This window comes from Antedon bifida, chromosome 2 (assembly GCF_963402885.1).
Source record: "Antedon bifida chromosome 2, ecAntBifi1.1, whole genome shotgun sequence".
Lineage (NCBI taxonomy): Eukaryota > Metazoa > Echinodermata > Crinoidea > Comatulida > Antedonidae > Antedon > Antedon bifida.
The window spans coordinates 29,367,395-29,387,770 of record NC_136227.1 but is presented as its reverse complement, the minus strand read 5'-3'; the positions used below and the strand labels follow the sequence as shown (position 1 = coordinate 29,387,770).

At 31.0% G+C, this 20,376-nt stretch overlaps 2 protein-coding genes across 4 annotated transcripts; both read right to left on the bottom strand.

The window, feature by feature from the left end:
• Positions 1–4,042: 4,042 nt before the first annotated feature.
• LOC144836150 (neuronal acetylcholine receptor subunit alpha-9-II-like) lies at positions 4,043–14,025 on the bottom strand. Of its 2 annotated transcripts, XM_078691357.1 has the most exons (7): positions 13,793–14,025; positions 13,371–13,497; positions 12,748–12,914; positions 8,506–8,550; positions 7,875–7,981; positions 6,973–7,514; positions 4,043–6,804 (listed from the first exon to the last, which is right to left on the bottom strand). In XM_078691357.1, the coding sequence occupies exons 2-7, from the start codon at positions 13,447–13,449 to the stop codon at positions 6,344–6,346; spliced, it is 1,401 nt and encodes a 466-aa protein (XP_078547483.1). In that variant the 5' UTR covers positions 13,450–13,497; positions 13,793–14,025; the 3' UTR covers positions 4,043–6,343. The 2 variants fall into 2 exon arrangements, with proteins under 2 accessions (XP_078547483.1, XP_078547484.1); XM_078691358.1 differs by lacking the exon at positions 13,793–14,025 and having other exon boundaries at positions 13,371–13,531.
• A 2,173-nt stretch (positions 14,026–16,198) lies between these two features.
• Positions 16,199–20,315, bottom strand: LOC144834517 (corrinoid adenosyltransferase MMAB-like). Of its 2 annotated transcripts, XM_078689348.1 has the most exons (9): positions 20,179–20,315; positions 19,819–19,865; positions 19,615–19,708; positions 19,369–19,426; positions 18,975–19,047; positions 18,741–18,838; positions 18,514–18,578; positions 18,202–18,261; positions 16,205–17,497 (listed from the first exon to the last, which is right to left on the bottom strand). In XM_078689348.1, the coding sequence occupies exons 1-9, from the start codon at positions 20,259–20,261 to the stop codon at positions 17,395–17,397; spliced, it is 681 nt and encodes a 226-aa protein (XP_078545474.1). In that variant the 5' UTR covers positions 20,262–20,315; the 3' UTR covers positions 16,205–17,394. The 2 variants fall into 2 exon arrangements, with proteins under 2 accessions (XP_078545475.1, XP_078545474.1); XM_078689349.1 differs by lacking the exon at positions 19,615–19,708 and having other exon boundaries at positions 16,199–17,497; positions 19,749–19,865.
• Positions 20,316–20,376: the final 61 nt, after the last annotated feature.

The window sequence follows — 20,376 nt, the reverse complement described above, 5'->3', positions numbered from 1 at the left end:
AATCAATCGTTGCATACCGTTGCTGACTTCAAACAAGCATATACCCTTAACATAACAAAACACGAATGATATTTCAAAATTAATTTTGTTTAATGAAAATTGTATATAGTAGTAGAGATCAACTTCAAAATGGGACGACTATCTCTCCAATAACCTAGCAACCAGTAGGCCTACTAGTTTTTATTGATCTTAAGATTACAACATTTTTAGAATGATACAAAAGTATGATAATGTTAATCCGGGTGTCTTTTTTGAATTAGCACCATCTACTGTAACTAGAGGCCACAATTTTAAAATTAAAAAAGTTCATAGTAAATCGAAACACAGACAGAAATTCTTTTCAATATCTGCAGTAAATGATTGGAATAGTTTGCCATATCATATAGTAAATGCATCCTCTATCAATAATTTTAAAACCCATCTTGAAACACACTGGAAAACCCACAACCTAAAGTTTGAGTCATATAACCAAGATGTTCAAAGAGGGACTCACAAACCTTAACAGGTTTATAGTCTAAAGGTCAAGGTAAATCAAGGAAAGGTAAAACACAACGGTAAAGATTTTGACAATATTTTGTATTGAATCATGGATTATTCATTTCATCACTTCTTAAAATGCACTACAACAATTATGTTCACTTGAAGTAGTCTTTAAAATACTGTAGTAATAATGTTCCTGGTACCTACTATACAACCGATTAAGTAGAAAGTAGGCCTATAGTAGAGTAAAGTTTATCTATTTTATTTAAGAAAATAAATATATATAAAAATAAATAAATGTTATCTTCATAATGAACAAATCTAGATAATTTAGACATAATAATATAATATAATAATAATCAGACATGTTTTCTAATAATATACTATCAGGCTCATTAACTCATTATTTTATCTATTTCAACAAGGTTTCATCTTTGACCTAAAGCCTGTTTGTTCTAGAAATGCTTTCGTAAGTATGTGTATAGTCAATAAACAACTACAGTATTCATTAATTACGTCTATAGGCCTAATATATCTCTTTAATATCTTTTAACTTCAACCTCCATGGGATAACTTAAAATTAATATTGAAAATTAAAGCCGTTTAATTACTGTGAACAATCCTACGGACTAAAATAATACTTTAACATGATTTACTAATTAATCAATAGATTTTTTTTTTGCCAATCTTTAAATAATGCACAGGTGTGATGGACAATTAGTAAATATACCAAAACAAAAATATGCTAATCTATATCAAGTTTGCTTTAGAAATTCAACAGCGCTGCCTACAAATTTAGATAAAAAAAACAACATTTAAACTAGCTTTAAGTCGTTTGTATGATTTTGGGAACTCTACAAGACATGTAATGGAATTTGATCAGTTTCAATATTGCCTGTCGAAGTTTCGTAATGGTATCGCTGCATTTCTAGCCTAGCTAGGCATATTCATATTATTAGGCTAGGCCTAGGCGCTTTAGCCTAGCTTGGCCTAGGTGTGTTTATAAAATCCAAATAATTATAATGTTTAATATATTATAAAACAAACCTATATATTTACAAATAAAAAACTGTTTTCATAATGAATCAAATGTAGGCCTAGGCATACCTTCATTCAGTCTAATTAAAATGACAGGAATCTATTTATATGTTATATAAAACAAAAAATTAATGTTTAAAAAAACGAAAATAGAATTTAATTTTTAGCAACTAGTGGCAACTACAAAATAAACAAATTACCTTTCAAAAAACAAATCGATTTGTGACTCCTCTTCTATAACTAATGTACGTATTATACAACAAACTTAATTTTTGTTTAAAAAGCTCCAGGAAGTGAGTATCAGAAACCAGGAAAAGAGTAAGAATACAGTTTATAGCTACTGTACCTCTTTTTGGTAATACAGGTTATCTTACCTTTGAAGTGAACAAATCTAGATAATTGCTAACTTGTATTTGCTAATGCGATTTAATCTGTAAACAACAGACAAGTGTATACCTCGTAACCACAGTAACCCCAAGTCTTTGAAAAAAAGATTCTAATCATTATCAACGTTCAAATTGTTATCACTTCCTGTTCAAAATCATACTGTACGACGTTCCGAAATAATTTGCCTAGAGATGAAAGATGTTTTATATTTTAGTCAGTATTTGGGTTTATAACAATTTAATAGCGGATTGTAGTGGAAATCAGTGAAGGTGTTAATATAAATAAAGGAACCTAAAATTAGTGGGTTTTTAAAATGAATACTGTAATCTACTTAAAGATGTATTGTCCCCCAAAATATAAAAAAAAAATAATATTAATAAAAAACGACTTCGAATAGGCAATTTCACAGTTTAATCTCTTCCGTAGAAAAAATGTTTTCACTTAAAAAAAATACAAATTAGACGGTTAAATTCAACCAAAATATACAACATTTATGGAATTCACAAACTAATCATCGATTTTCAGATTGAAAAAAATTAGAACATCAGCGTATTAATAAATATTTATTGAAAAAAAAAACTTTCTAACTGAAAAATTTTAAAAGTATAAAATATACACCTTCTTCATTGCTTTTACTTTTCTCTTGCTTGTTTTGCTTCCACTGAAAATTGCTTTCCCGCGATTTTTCCACTTTTATTGAATCCCTCCCAACACACGTGCTCAACAAGAGAAGCATTATTTCGCAATCTGCATTACAACCCTGTTGAGACGCGTCCCTGGGCCGTTCAATCAATATTAGTAATAATGCAAGGTTCATCATTAGTATGACATATTTTGGTTGTGAATCAATATGGATTGATTGATAATTTTCAATTCAAACGTATTATGATGCCCAACAACTGCGGTATGATTGTGTTACTAATAACTGCATTTATGATTGACAATTTCTCGGCAAATATATATTCAAAAAGTTTGCTTAAAGGTCTACGTGATTTCTAGTTCAGTTACTTAGAAAAATATCATTGCAATCAGTTTATTTATACTCTAGATAGAGTTGCTACTCAATCAGATTTGAACAACATAAAACAACAACATTATAGGTAATTTACATAAGTAAATTATCCGTATTTTTTCTCGTTTTCTTTAGACATGAATAATTATGTAATAATTAATATTAGGCATTATTATCAGTTTAACAAATACCAGTTATTAAAATGTTTCTGCACCAAAAAATAAATGTATGCGTCTCTCAAATATCCGTTCAATTTTTCTTTCTTGTCGTCTTTAGGTATAAACTATTTATCTCCTCTTGGCGATATGGGGTACTTTAGTTTGTCTTTTTTTAAACTGACACCATTTATTATTAATTATTGTTGGTCAATTATAGTTAATCACGTGCTTAACTCCACTGTATTGGTGGTATTAGTTATGGGGTTTTTCCCCAACTGGGTTATCGTAAATAATGTTTAAATGGGAACATGGACAGTTCACTATGTCGGTCGGTTGGTCGGTCGGTCGGTTGGTCGGTCGGTCGGTCGGTTGGTCGGTCGGTCGGTAAACACTAACTTGAGCACGCGACTGCAGCCATGTATATGGCATTGTTTGTTTATAAAGTTTAACCTTTCTACGACGGGCTATAAGCGAACCTACTTCCATGTAATGTAAAATATGTGGATATAAAACACTGAGGTATAAGCCTAGGCATATATTTTATCATTTTAATAAAATTAGTATTTTAACAAATTATTTTGAAAACAGCCACTAAAATGGTAAATTATGTGAATCCAAGTTTGAAGGCTCTTATTATATATGGAAGAAATCGTTGAATCATATATCCTTTATATACGTTACCCAGTAAAGTGAAATAAACGAATTGAAATGAAAACCTCCTAATACCCGACCAGTTCAAAATAAGACTAGCATTACACGGTGAAGTCTAAATTGATGTGATTCAAGAATAAGCTTGGTGAGTGAATTGTGAGGGACATTATTTTAAATAACAGTTTATGTTTTAAAAGGACTTTTAGTGTGTTGAGGTGATATTTGAATTATTGTTGTAATCATAAACAAAATATGTATATATTATAACAATAACATACTATGATTTAACTTTATATTTACACACAACGCAAGTAGCCTAAGTTGAGGTTCCCCAGTTTATTCAGAATATACATTTTTAACAATACATATAATGAATTTATTTCTATTGATACTGTACAAGCAATGCTAAATACTATACTAAAGCTTAATATAGCTTGACTAACATTCACTTTTTAATTACCCTGTAGAAACAATATACCATTCATCCTTACACTTCTATTACTCTGAAATCTACCCACATACATACAACATCCTTCGCTAAAAGAAAGTACTGTGTATCTATATATAAATTTACGTAAGGGAAAAATTCGGTAAATCGCGCCTTACTTCTAAAATTTTTACTCGATTTTATATAAATGTACGTAAGGGTACTTTCGGTACTGATTTTACCAACTGATTTAACCCTGTTTACTAATTAAATTGAGTTAGATAATTAGTTATTGACGAGTAAAATGAATTTAGGTTCAACGATTTGCCCCAAATAGGGGTGTTTTCCTATCGTAGTATACACTGTCTAATAGATGTCCATCTTGAAAAATATCCGCACACAATAATACGAGGATGCTTCGCATTTACCTTTCTCCTTCTACGATACTTGTTTTTAATAGCTGAAAACCGGTTGAACAGCTTGAGTACAGCATCATAATGTTAAAGACAGGCCGATTTTCTTATATATATATACTAATACTATTTTGATAGATTTAATATACGTTTATACAAAAATGTATTGATTTGCGATGAATGGAACATTCCAATATAATTATTTGGTACAAGTACCCGTAGGTAAATTTATGGGCCCTTGGGGAATAAACCTAAAATCTTTAGATATAGGATTTCAATACTGTAACTATTTATTAACCATTTTTGGTCGCCATTTGAATCGCAAATTTCTTACACTGAGTGTGGGTACTGTTAGATATATAACACATGTACAAGCAAGCCTGCGAGCTACAGCGATTTTAATTGCTTTTGCTTATCCTTGCCTCCTTAGATTTCCACCTGTCTTGTTTTTGTTACCTTGTTTTAAATGTATTTCGATTTTAAAGGCTAAATATAGAATGAATAAATGAATGAATGAATACACTTATTACTGTGAGTGTGTGTAGGCCCTACTGTTAGTGTTAGATATAAACGCACAATATACAAATAAACTTTATTACTGACAGTTGCTTCTCAACGTTTGTATTAATTAATAATTACAAAAAATAAACACGTTGTAGTGGTGTATCGTTACATGTACTTTACTATTTCAATCGACTATGATAGTGGCATCGCAAATGTTTTACTGTATTTAGTGGTATATATATTATTATTATAGGCCTATAAAATATTTTATTACTGAGGAGATAAAGAATATATTTAAAAAAATGTCCTCTTTGAACTCATCCTCTTCCCCATCCCCCAACCATAATGTTACATACAAAACACAAATGTGGTTTGTTTAATTGAGTCCAAATCAAAAATTTGGACTCATTTTATGACAAGTTTCTCTTTCGGAAGTAGGTCAAATTCCCAGGGTGCTAATTTTAGTTGACTACATAAATCATCATGTCTATTTAATCGTTTCTGTAAACGACAATGTATTATTAGTCCTGCCATACGTACATTTGGAATCGTCAGTTTGTTTACGCTGAAATTACTGTGTATTTAAGAACCATCTGTGGGCACGAACTTGATGGTACGCCAGCGAAGCGACCATCTAGTTACTTTAAATTTCCTTTAACAAAAACATTGGGAGTATACAGGCATGGACTGGACATTAAAAGCTTTTACCTTTCTAAATAGAACCTATCAATATAGAACATTCCTAAATTACTTAATGTGGAAACAGAAATATATGCACTTTCCTCAGTAGCGTGATGACAGTGATAAGTCAGGCTTTAGATACAGACATGCAAAATTGAAACTCCGTACAAAATTTTGATTTATGGATATTTACTAAAATAAGTTACTAAAATGGTAAAAATATGATAGGATACATTTTTTCACTAAAATGTTGCATTTGACGGAATATGAATGTTTGTCTTTTAAACAATTTGAAACTAAATTACATCACTGTGACCAGTGATTGTCGTGATTAACAAAATATTTGTGTTTGTGCATAAAATTCACCTATTTGTTCCATATTCTTGTCATTTATACAACACAAATACAAAAAGAAAGCGAGTGATAATGCAATGTAACTTAATTACTTTATCTAAACAATTTAATTTAAAAATGTGTATTCTGACCTTTTGACATTACACATTTTAAAAATGAAATTATTGTTTGACCACCCTAATCCAATTTCTGAATTAAATTATCTAGACTGCAAATGTATGAAAGTTGATCTAGCTACTTAAGTGAAAATGATTATTAAAAGTATTATGAAAATAATTATACTCAACGAAACAGCCATTACAGTGTCAACAATTATACCGGTTTTAGTGTAAGGTATATCATGTTTACAGAACTTCCAATGCATATTTTCCTCTTGTTTTACAGGTAGGTCCTTTTGTAGTTTTAGTATTTCCGATTGATTTTCCGTTTTTGTCTTCGTTAGTTCTTTTAGGTCATTTTCTTGTTTTTCTATTTCTTCTCTATTTTCTTCAGGCATGTTTTTTAGCTCCTGTAGATTTTGTGATAATTGTTGTTCCTGTAGTTGTAATTGCGACTGCAGTTGTTGTGATAGTAGTAACTTTAGATGTTGATGTATCGTACCCGTTTCATTTTCCTTCTTTTTCGAGAAAAGACGCCCTAGTATTACAGCAATAAGGAGACATAATAGGCTAATCGTGATGACGGCTAAAAAATAATTTCCTGTTTTACAAGAAAAGAAAAATCAAATTAATTAAATTAACGACTTGCACAGAAATAATTATGAATAATATGGTCGTAAGACATTTTACTTCAGTATTTTTAGGATTTACATACAACATTATAAATTATCTAAAACTAAAAAAATTGTATTCAAGTTAATTAAATTACCAATTTTAGGAACGTTATCTCCTACTGGAGGCAACGACAAGACGATTAGCTGATGAAAGACAATCTGTCCAAGTAATACAGTTATTCCGTAAGTTAATCTTTCTCCAGAATCATGAGGTATAACAAACATAAAAGGCATGAGGAATGAACATATATAGTATGGAGCAAAATAAAACCTTGTTTGAAATTCATTTCTTCGTTGTAAAGTGATCGAATATTGTAATGATGCATATGTACTAGACGAATAACGATGCACGGTTCCATTTCCTTGAACACCGTTTGCTGGCAACTTCCAAATTTCATTCTCAACAAATTCATTCTTTTGATCAACATCAGTAGGAATCGGAATAAAGACAAGTTTGCTGACATCATAAGTCCAAGAAATAAATTCCAATACACACGTTTGACGGTCTTTGGGATAATGTTTGATATCAATATGACAAAATGTTTTAAATATAGCTACACTGGAAAGCCTCACGCTGCCGTTGTAACATACATTTACAGGAACACTTTGCATAAAATAGGTGTGATCTTTGTCTATACTGATTATTTATAATAATGAAAAAAATAATATCACGTAAGTATAACAAAAAATGATTATTTGATTATTAAGACTATTATTTTGACTGTGATATGTTTTCCTTTATTTTTAACTGGTTTACTTAATTGTATTGCTACGTATAATATAATGCCATGGCTTAATTACCACTAGTAAAGGAAAAACATTTGAAACACACGTAACCAGGAAACAGTTTAATTTTACTCTTCCCTGTCGTAACGTACGACGGAAACCTATACGGTAACGTCGTCGATTTTACGTCATGATATTCTAAAATATTTATTTTCGTCTCAAAACATCACCTATTTTAGTGAGTTTCAAATATTAAATTAGGCCTACATACTTTTGTAGCAGCACAATATCGGGTATCCAAACTGTATCCTTTGGAACTTGTAGACATTCAACGCCAGTTTCAGTTAGGTTCCACGAGACGAATTCGTCTTGCCACTCCTATGTTTGCATAAAAAATTACTATGGGTATCCTTTTTACTAGTTATGATATACATAGTTAGTATTATATAACACTTAAATAAATTCCTGTCATTTGATTGGACGATTGTGGGTGTTATGGCGTGCAATAGTATACAAATAATGAATGTTTATGAGTCTAATGGTACAAATAATGGAATGGAGAGGTGAATGATGAAAGGTTATATATATAAGATATATAACATTTCATCATTCACCAAATGCCATTATTTGTACCATTAGGAATACATGAATATAAAACATTCATTATTTGTATATAACGTCTAAATAGATTTCTTCATTTGAATCAAATAAAAGGTAGGCCTGGCCAAGGCCTACATTTGGCGAAGCCAAGTTGATATATAACCTTTCATCATTCACAAAATGCTATTATTTGTACCATTAGGCCTACACTCATTCATTATTTGTATATTATTATTGACATACCATGATGCTTGGAATATGTGCTTAAAAACAACATATGTGATTTCTCCGAAAAAACTTACCATGGTAACCCAGCCCGACAGTTCAAGGATTTGCTTTACATCGTCCTACAACAAATAAATACACAATAATAAAATACATGTGAACGAGAACGTAAGAACAAATATTTTTAGAAAGGATTATATAAAAAACAATTAAATCAGTAAAAGGTAACAAATTAAAGAATTGTTAGTAAGAATAATTATAAAAAAATTAGTCAAAAGAAAGAATTTAAGTGGTTATATTGAATAATTCTTAATTGCCACTTTGTACTTGTATGTTTAAATGAATGTTGAATAAATGATCTTTAGTCAACAAGAAAAAAAAACCTACTTGCGAAAGTGTAAGCTAAACAGGATTACTAAAGATAAAATACTCATGTACATATCGTGCATGTTGCGTTTGCGCAGATTTTGTTTTTACTAAATGTCGGTAACATATCTTCTATTGTCACATATATTTCGTCAGTGACAAGTTCCTATTATTTTAGTTTGTGTAATTATTATATCATTGTCTAATATTCATTCAAACCATTTCCCGTGGACAGCAGCTATATCTGTGAAAAAAGTGTCGAACAATCTTTATTTATCTCCGCCAAGGAGGTATATGTAATCGGTGGCGTGTATTTGTTGGTTTGTTTGTTTGTTAGCAGGATTACTCAAAAAATAATTACAGGATCTTTACAAAAATGAATTTACAGATAGATATGTGGGACCATTTCGGACCATGGTCCCAATTCTGGACCACTTTTTAGTATACTTTTCAGACCTGCTAGTGTTAAAAGATAGGACAGAATTTTTCAAAAGCTGGCGAGCAGTCTTAAAGTAACAAGTAAACTGAAATTGCATTTTCTCAAGAACTACTTATCCAAAAAACTTCATTTTTGTACAAGAGGCAAGAATTATAATTTGTGGTTTTTAATTTTAAATTGTAATTTGATTTAATGTGCACGTTTTTTGATGCGAGTAGTTTAAAAAACCTATTTCTTTTAAAATTCACTCGTTTGATTTTCGCGTTGCTGTTCTATTGTTAGTCAACTGAAGCTATTGTTAATTGAAAGGCTTGTTACACAACCATTACACCAAACTCGCATAACCTAAATCACAAACAGCATTAAGACACACACAAATATATATATATATATTTTCCCGGAGAAATCTTATGTAGGAGTTGAGTTGAGACGGGACTGATTTGAGGTGGGGCCGACTTGAGGCGGGGCCGAAGATCGCAAAAATGCATCCGACTGGGATTCTGTTTTCTGAACATAGTGTCTCTGATGATGTGTCCCGTTGACCCGCCCAACCCATGAAATGTTTTTAAAAAAATTAATAAACAAATAATAATGTTCAATGTTCATCAGAAATATTTTTTCTATTCTCAGCACAGTATTTATCAACCATATTCACAATAAATACTTAGATGATTACCTTATTAATAATGCTCGATATGCATCTCGATTGACATTTTGTTTATTGTTTGAAACACATGTACAATTACTGGTAACGCTTATACTTTATTTTAAAAAAAGTCAGTGTGTTTATTTAACAAGGCCATATAGATGGCTGCAATCGCGTGCTCAAGTTAGTGTTTACCGACCGACCAACCGACCGACATAGTGAGCTGTAGAGTCGCGTTGGATAAATAGTGCCAGGAATTCTATATTTATATTCTACCTAAATTCAGCTGTGTTTTCTTCCTGAAATTTCTATATACAAACTTAGTATTGTAAACAGAAATTCGCTGTTCATATTTCATAATTGAGTATCTATCAACTACGGTGCACTTATGGGTTTAGAGGAATTGTAATTGTAACACTTCAACGGAAATGTATATATTTTTTAATAAGAAAGTATCAATAGATTTTAGATAACATCGAATAATTGTCATAAAATGAGTGCATAACGGGTTATCTACAGACCGTGAAACGCATTACTGATGATTTAATTGAATTGAAGCATATATGCCTACTTTCCTTCCTTTTTATTATTGGATATGATGGCTTTGTAATGCCGGCGCCATCCATTTAAACGTTAAATCACAACTATAAATGTTTATTTTAAAATACAAATGACATACTACAAAAAGACTCCGGTGTTATCAGACTAGAACGTATCTTATTATGTTTTATGAACTCATATTGATCAGGAAATCCAATTTACAACAACAGTTGAATAGCGAGGGATTAGTTGTAGTCAAGAATTTTGAAAAGCAAACTAAAAGACTGCCTTCAAAACTCATGTCGAGATAATAACAACCAAAAATCCAGACTAATACATTGTACGTTCGTGCTACTACTTAGAATGATCGTGGTGATAGTAATTATAATTTTTTCCGCACGTCCCATTTATATAATTAACGAAAAAGGTGACACAATAACTCTATTGTGAGCAAATTCGGTTTATGATCGCTATCATTCACATGATTCAGCTAATTTCCACAAAGAATGTACATATCATTCTAAAATCGTATAGTAAGTCTATGGTATTATGTTTGTAACACTATAAAACAAGTATATATATATATTTTATTTGTAGAGAGGTTTGTATTTTTACGTGAATGTTCTTTAAGATATCTTCAGATCAACCCCACTGAGGTTTCGTCCCTTAACCATTGCGGAAGCTCTGTGGTTTCTGATCCCGAGCTAAGGGATTTCCCAAACAAAAAAGGTATTTGTATATATGTGTATGTCCTTAACTGTTTTTCAACAAAGATTGAACATTTTATGAGTGTAATTCCCAGGAACACAGAATTCCAACAAAAATTGCTTCAGGTCATCACATGGAAACAATGGGATTATTATGTGATCATACTACGGCTATTTTCCCATCCCATAATTCCCCTCATACCCCTAAAACTATAGGCCTATTAAACAGATATGTCCTGCATTTCAGCAACCAGGGGTTGAAATATCTGTAGTTAATGTGGACTAGATGAAAAAAAAAAACCAGTGACTAGCCTGACTTTTTGAAGCCTTGGTAAAGCACTAAGAGATACCCATTTCCGGGAATACAGTCGTAATACTGTTCTTAGGACCTGTTTATGCTGGTAAAAACCCTGTTTCTAAAACGGTTAAAAAACGTTTTTGCCCTAGATATGGGTATTACTTACTGAGAACAGACTAGGATTTTTTCCATTTAATAGCACAATTGATTGCGGTTTCGATCGAAAATAAAGTTTGTGTGGAGCAATTTTTAGCAGCCAACATATTCGTGTTTTCAGAGGTGGTGCGAAAATCTGACTACGCACTGTGGATAATATTGACGTCTTCTTTACACAACCAACCACAAACGATCAGTAATCAAAAAATGGGTTTTAATTCTTAAATATTCTTTAATTCTTTAATATATATACAACTATATAACTAAAACCGGTTTCTTAAAAGCCATTTTTAAAAACCTTTTCAGCAGAAAGAGAACCCTTAGATTCATAAACCTAACCCAATAGCGGTTTCAACGTACTACTATCCTTGCCTATGAATGAATAAAGTAAAAAAGAAAAAAGGAAAAATGAATGGTACATTTCAATTTTAATTTAAACTAATTAATAAAAAGGCCTATAAGATCTGTATTTGAAAAAAAACCTTATTTCTATATTTTACACTAGAGAGCAACAATTTATTATTATTATTAATTTTGTATCTGTATTTAAAATATAATTGTACTTGTATGCATTTCTATAATCTAAACATTATATAAAAAAAAAATATGTTAACCATAATTTTTGTAACTTTTGTAACTTATCACTGTTCATTATTATGTATGCATTTCTTTAATCATGGACAATTTGTAAGAACATTATTTTAATGTAAATGTCATCCATGTAAAATAAGTTTATAAAAAAGTAAATAAATAAGTGTAGTTCATTAACCATATGCCTATTTATTAGGCTTACTTTTCTTATTAAAAAAAGAAGGTAGGCGACAACGAACGAAATTACAGTACGTTAACAAACAATTATTGAAAGAAAAATCGGTAAAAGTCACAGGCCCGAGAAGATTTGGAACCAAAAATATATATCTAAATGAAATTTCCACTACATTTGACTAATTGATAACCGATGACTAGGCCTACTGTTTATATATCAAAACTAATATTCTGTCGTTAATATTAAAAATTCTAGTAAAAAAATATTGAATTGCGCAAAAGCTAATACTAAATTATTTCTTAAAAATAATCTTACTTATCAATGTAAGAAAGTTTCTGTAAGATGTAAGTATCAAGAATTAAAAATTAAAAACAGTTTGCGTGTTTTTTTTATGTACTTACCAGTTGAATAACTTGAGTCAATACAAACATAGACTTAATCATGGTGGTAGTATTCGTGTTTGCTACTGGGCGGGTTGTTCGAGGTTTAGGGTACGAGTCAGCAAGTTCTTCCAACAGCATTGCCTTTATACTCGGATTCACGTCCATGTGCATCGTCTCGCCATTTACTATCATTATTAAGACACATATTGTTTCAAGATTAAAAAACATTGCCAAAAAAATGCAGGCGCAAATTCTCACGTTACAACTTATTTTGTTAAAGGACATAATATTGATGTCAGTAAAAATGTCAGTCAGTAAAATTATGTTCGGAGTTTGTGGATTCGTTAAACATTAAGTTTATAGAGTAGGCCTACCGTAAACATCGTAAATATACAATACCAGCTGTTTTAGACAAAATCAAAATAGTATTGCTAATGATGGAAAGCATACAAAAATAACAAAATATAGTATTTATTATTATATAAATGTTAAAACATGTGATATCTTATTTATTTATTTAGATTAGTCGTATGGCACACCATTGTAAAACTTATTACAAAATGTACTCTATTGTCAATAACTATTTATAAACGTATAATGCAGTAAACAACATTGGTATACTATACGGTTTAAAAACTTACTAGTATTTTGTAAAAGTGCCGCTATAAGTAAAAACGGTATGACTGTTTGCAAAGACGCCACAATCAGTCTATGAAACATGGTATTTTGGTTAGGTGTTTTTTTCCGAAACTTCTCAATGAATAAGTTCTAAAAATGAAGATTTACACACAAAAAAAACAATTAGTTGATTATTAACTCTACTGCTTAATATAACTAAACTAACAATCTAGCTTTTAATATGACTACCAACAACAAGAAATTAGGTTTAACATCACTATACCTGTGTTAAAATTAAAACACAATTTGAATCATATGAGTTTCCTTCCTCTTCCTTATTGTTGTGTATAGGGCGCTCATGAACATAAATGATAAATTAAATTCTGCTCCAAACTGTTACGTCTATTATTAAATTTGTTTGCTTCTATCAATATATTTGGCCTACCTGACTGATGCGTAGGTGCTGAATGGTGTCTGTGGTTGTTGACGCTGAAACATACCCACACGCAATTATAGTACGAGTATGCTTTGCTGCAGGCTATCACCGTTTACAATAATTGTTTTTAATTGCTGATTGTCGGTACACAGCTCGAGTACAATATCGTAATGGTAAACTATTCACAAAGTTTACAAGCTTCAATTCCCTCAAGTATTCTCTGTACGCGAACAAAACATATTATTTTTCGGTGCATTTAAAGGTTTTTCAGTAAACAAATGATGCTATTTTGTTATCCTAAATATTCTGGGTTTTCAGGGATTTTAGCACCGCGACCGATAAATAATGGGCATGTGAGTTGATACAAAATGATTGCTCAACGGTCTTTTAATGTCTTCTCTGTACTCGAACAAAACATATTATTATTTTTCGGTGCGTTTAAAGGCTTTTTTAATTGCCTCACTGTAGTTAAAAAATATATTTTAAAAGTTGTACATAAACTATCGAACTACCACTATTTCAATTTACCATGACAATAAGCGAAGTCGAATGTTGTAAATGTGAACGTACCACCCCAAATTCTTCAAATGTGTCAGGACAAGTAAGTAAGTAAACATCGGTTTCGCTTATTAATTGAACTCTTATAAATTAAGTTTCTATTTGTGAGGTGCGAATTGCATTTGACTACATAAATCAACGTGTCTGTATCAATTCAATTCGCCTTGCCTCACTTGACAATTTCAAAAAATGCTTTATTTGTCTCAAGGAATATTCTATACCATGTGAAATGGTATTAAAGGTGGTCGAAATGGAAGCATTTTATTATAATGTAACCTTAAACTAACACTAATGGTGAGGAAAAATTAAGAAAATAAAATGAGAAAATCAAAAAATATATATAATATAAAAATTAAAGAAAAAGGAAACCACATGTTTTATTTATTGAGGACAAAAATGTTCCTTCCTGTTGTTCTTTTTATTAGGTCGATTTGAGATGTTTTTGAGCGTCTTATGTTATGTTGCCCATGCAACTCCATAACCTAACAATTATGCCCTTCGATAAACATATTTTTTTTTAAATTATAATTTAAATGGTATGTAAAATGTGAAGAAAATCTAATTAAAGACTTATTTCAATATTATTATGTAAATTGACGCTGATTACGAGTTTATCATAGAAACGTGCACTATTTTATTTGTATGTTAAAATTAATTATACTGGGATAAAATAATGTAGTTATTTACACATCTCTTTTTTTCAATATAAGTTTTTTGTTTTCCCAGTTCAATCCAATTTTCGATTTGATTTTGAAATAACAATGTGTAAACTATACTTTTATGATTTAGAATTTCTTTTTCTCGGTCTTCGATAGATCGTCCCTGTTTTACCATCACTCTTGGCAGAAAGTCGTGCAATTGTGAATAAATAGTCACTAAGCCTGAAAAAAAAAAGGTTTCTAGGTCTTCGATAGATCGTCTCTGTTTTACTCTCACTCTTGGCAGAAAGTCGTGCAATTGTGAATAAATAGTCACTAAGCCTGAAAAAAAAAGGTTTCTAGGTCTTCGATAGATCGTCTCTGTTTTACCCTCACTCTTGGCAGAAAGTCGTGCAATTGTGAATAAATAGTCACTAAGCCTGAAAAAAAGGTTTCTAGGTCTTCGATAGATCGTCTCTGTTTTACCCTCACTCTTGGCAGAAAGTCGTGCAATTGTGAATAAATAGTCACTAAGCCTGAAAAAAAAGGAGAATACTTCATTATAAACCACCCTCCAAATTAAAAATAAAGTGCCAATATAAATATTACATAAATAAATCCAAAGGCAAATTACAGAAAATAATGACAATGCTGTGGGTATCAGGGGTTGGATCTCAATGGTACGGTGGCTGATTTCCGCCAAAGAAAAAAATTATTTTATAATAATACGGCGTTATAACGCCGTATTAGGGCGTTATAACGACGTAATTAGGGCGTTATAACGCCGTATTATTATAAAATAATTTTTTTCTTTGGCGGAAATCAGCCACCGTAAATATAGCCTATAAAGTGTAGAAGAATACTGTATTTAGTCGAATAAACGCCCCGAGGCGGTAATTATAATTTCTCTGACTTTTCATCGTTGAAACATTGGTTGCTAAAATGTCAATTCTTTTTAATTTCTTGAGTTCAAATCAATTATTTTCATTTTGGTATATTTTGTTTTTTCCCCGCGAAAACTCTTAATAAGAAACAATTTCAGTATTTCCCCTGAATATGGGTACTTCTATTATTAAGGTGACATTTTTTGGGGTCCCAAGGGTGACCCTCAATATGGAGCGTTTCTAGATTTAGTCATTTTAATTATTGTTTTAATCAAGTAAAACAAAGAAAAATATAGCATACTATGATTTTAACTTTTTTAATATAAATTCATAAAAGTGAAAGTTTGTGGAAATTATGAGTTGTGGTCAATCGTTAAGGTTCTACAAAAAATAACATGCACCACTATGTTATGTTTTTAAAAAGACATTTTTTTAAACCATATTATAGTACATACATGTTATAAACACATTTTGTTTTTTAACACATGTTTTTTTTGGGGGGATTTTTTTAAAATTTAACCTTAGTATATCATTTCCATAGAAAAAAAAGGGGAAAAAATAATGTTTTCACTTACAGGGGGACAATACATCTTTAATTGTATAGAATGACAACTTGGGACTAAATGAGGACCCTTCTGCTTGATATACAGATGTCCTAACCATTACCCCCTGGGGCTTTCATAGTATTGTTCAAATTACATTGGCGTTGTTAGCGGAACAGCATATAGTTCATATTGGAGGGCAACGGCTAGTTATAATATAAACATCACAGGCGCAGAATAAATTCTAATCTTTTTCAGTACCTGTAGGTTACTAGCCTCTTACTAGGTCTTGTTGACAAAACTACATGTAAAAGGGTTGCCGTTCAATAAAATTGACAAACTCATCTTTATCGGGAATGCATGGAAAATACACAATACGCACAGACTATTCTTTAGACAAAGAATATCTATATCATGTGAAATGGTATTAGGTGGTCAAAACGGAAGCGTTTTATTAATGTAACCCTAACTAACATTAATGGTGAGCAAAATATAACAAAATAAAATGAAAAATACAGTTCTGCGATACATTCCATTTCTAAACCTGAGCTGCACTGACAAGATCTAATAAGATCGAAACAGTACTGTCTGCAGATTGGATATATATATCTATAATATAAAAATTAAAGAGAACAACCACACTTTTTATTTATTTAGAACAAAATATTCCTTTCTTTTTATTACAGTAGGTCGATTTGTAATGTTTTTGAGCATCTGTTATGTTGCCCACGCAACTACATAACCTAACAACTATGCCCTTCGATAAACATTTTTTATTAAAACTATGATTTAAATAGTATGTAAAGAAAATTCAATTAAAGACTTCACTGTTATGACAGTATGTAATTGCATCTGATTACAAGTTTATCATAGAAATGTGCGCTATATAAAAGTGTAATGATAACTTTGATTATACTAGGAGTTTTTGTTTTCCCAGTTCAATCCAATTTTCGATATGATTTTGAAAGAATATCTGTAAACTATGAAGATTATGTTTTAGAATTTCTTTTTCTCGGTCTTCGATAGATCGTCTCTGTTTTACCCTCATTTTTGGCTGACAGTCGTGCAATTGTGAATAAATAGTCACTAAGTCTGAAAAAAAGGAGAATATGTTATCGACGCAGTTTACAGGCGCGATGTTATTAGCCAAGTTAAGAAAATAATGGAAGATAACTCACACCTGTTGAATGATAAATATGTTGTTAATAAATCAGGTAGAATTCGTCCTTTAATGTGCAATACCACTCGATGTAGGAAATCATTTGTCCACAACTCTATTCATGTTTCCAACACAACATTTCAAAGATAGTTTGTTTACTTGTTTACTTCTGTATACATTTTTAATGTATTGTATTGATATTTTTAATGTTTTATATATTGTGTTTTTAAGCATCAAGGAAAACCAATTTCATGTTCGCCTTGTTGTGTTCATGACAATAAAGATTTATCTTATTCTTAATTACATTATAAACCGCTCTCCAAATTAATATACTAAGTGCTAATTAAAAATTCAAATATTATATATGTACATATATAAATCGAAAGGCAAATTACTGAAAAAATTGCTGAGACTGGATCTCAATGGAGATACAAAATAAGCAAAAACCTGAATCAAAATGATAAACAGCCAGACAAAATAGCAGAGCCCTTGGGCAAAACTAGCCCTTCATATATATATATAAAACTGGACCACCCTGGTAAAATAATAAAGGGTAATTTGAAATTGAAAATGGTGAGAGGGTATTTTTCAATTTTTTATAATTCCAATGTTGTAAATTTTAAACTAATATTTTTACCTGTTCAGATATCGTCCTACTGTGTCATCTACATTTCCTTCTCTTACCAATGGCACAATGCTGGATGAAGAAAAAGGTAAATCTACTGTATATATATAAGAAATATACTATATGAAATGCAGAGAATAAGGTTTAATCAAAATACTGACCCTTTTCTGCTATAAATCAGATTCTATTAATACCACATTTAATAAGCAGTCATTTTTATTTCAGATAATTATCTATATATTGTCTAGTATTTTTCCATCCATTCTGTCCAACAATTTATTTGTTCTCATTCATACAAAGTAAAATGCAGTATACAAATAATACCTCCGTTCGGCTCGTCTGCAAATAGAGCGTGCGATGTGTAATGACGAGCTCGTCTTACCGCCAGACTGAAAAAAAAGCACAATTTAAAAATAGAAAAATAAAATATTGTATGTTTGTATCTATCAGGCAAAGACATTAAAAGCCGCACATTTCAGTTGAACTATCCTATTAAATCAGTATTACTAAGTACAATACATTTTACAAGGTCACTTTTATATTACACTTACAGGTAAAATAAAGTTTTTTAATGGTGGTAGGTTTGCAGTATGGCTGTCAATCCATTCTTCTAACAGTTCAACTCTGGAGTCTTCAAATTCTGTACTTCCTAAAATGAAGAGGTACAGCAAGTGTATAGTGAATTTTAAGTTTGAATAATATGCCTCATTTTAAGCATGTTTTTTTTGGCCAACAAAGTCAAACCCTGTGCTGAACTTATTAAATTTAAACTGGCAATGACTTACTTAATTGATTATCAGTGGCTAGTTGCCTTGGAGCGGCTATGTTTGAACCTATATCTTGCAGAGCACATTGAATCTAAAACATAATGCACAGGCATTAGTTCATCATCATCAGTGAAATTATTTCAATTTATTGTCATTTGCATATAAAATATACATAGAAATTATGTTTGCTCTGAGATACAAAAACAGAAAAATTGAAAAACAACTGTCACATCACTCTTGTATGGAATACTGACAAGCATTCATTCATTCATTCCTGAATGGCAGCTGGATAAAAGCTGTTGCGAAACCTCTTTGTACGAGAAATGATGGACCTGTAATGTCTACCGCTTGGGTACAAAAAATGTATACAAAAAATATTTTTCTAAATACAAATAATGAAATTTGACTCTACCTCTTCCAACTGGTTTAAAAAACTATGATGATTGTCTTCTGCAAATTCTTTGGCTAATCTGTACAAATTAAAGCACACAGAATAATAGAAATACACATTTTCATTTATATTAATAACAGAAGGGCCAAGTAGAGCCAACCAATCGGAATAATAAGGTCTATGTGGAAAATTGTTTCTTTTATTTATACAAATAAAAGAAAAGATTTTCTATGTACAATCAGATGAAAAAAAAAACATTCTGTATACCCAATTGCTGATGATAACTCATCAGTATTACCAAGTGCATTGAATATGTCATCATCTTTTGGTCTGCGATCACCTAATAGAGTGGCGGAGGTGCCTGTAATATATTGAAAAATGAAAATATTATATTTTCTCACTTTTTACAATGCTTTTGTATTTGATGAATGGAGCAGTTCAGAATTTTGAATTGGATTATTTTTATCATACCTTTGTCACCAGTTTTTGTGTATATTTTGAAGCTTTGGGAATCTGTGCTGAAAAAATTAAAATTCCTATTATTAAAAACAAAATCATTAAAATGCAATTACAGCTCTTCAGGGCAGTTCTAGTAGATTTTTGCGTGCCAATCGAGACGAATCTCAGCACAATAATCAGAATCACTCTCTATAAAATACTGGCCTGCCCTGCTGGTTGGGCTCACTGAACCGGTTCCAGGACGATTCGGCCCTGTTGTTACCACTGAACCAGCGTGGCCATCTCTTATTTTTAGGACAGTAGGCCTAAACTAGTAAGTAGTAAGTAGGCCTACCTAGCCTAGTTAGCCCTCCTGTGCCTATATGCAATTACCTGTTAAATTTATGTGTACATCTTATAGATACACATGTATATAATCTATAAGTTGTTGTGAAAGATATTCTTTTTAGAGACATTATAAGCCAAACAATTAATAATTGATAATAATAGGGGAGACTCTCAGCAGGTGTATAATTATAAACACAACAAACTACAACGCCCTCTATAGGCAACAAACACATAACATGTGTG

Excerpts from the sequence above, each read along its gene's own strand:
- LOC144836150 (XM_078691357.1), bottom strand. The coding sequence starts at position 13,449 with ATGTTTCATAGACTGATTGTGGCGTCTTTGCAAACAGTCATACCGTTT. Across the intron at positions 12,915-13,370 it reads GGCACTTTTACAAAATACTA|TAAATGGCGAGACGATGCAC; the intron begins GTAAGTTTTTAA and ends TAATAATGATAG. Across the intron at positions 7,982-8,505 it reads TGTCGGGCTGGGTTACCATG|GAGTGGCAAGACGAATTCGT; the intron begins GTAAGTTTTTTC and ends ATGCAAACATAG.
- LOC144834517 (XM_078689348.1), bottom strand. The coding sequence starts at position 20,261 with ATGTCTCTAAAAAGAATATCTTTCACAACAACTTATAGATTATATACA. Across the intron at positions 18,262-18,513 it reads TGCAGACGAGCCGAACGGAG|CATTGTGCCATTGGTAAGAG; the intron begins GTATTATTTGTA and ends TTCTTCATCCAG. Across the intron at positions 17,498-18,201 it reads GTAGGACGATATCTGAACAG|ACTTAGTGACTATTTATTCA; the intron begins GTAAAAATATTA and ends CCTTTTTTTCAG.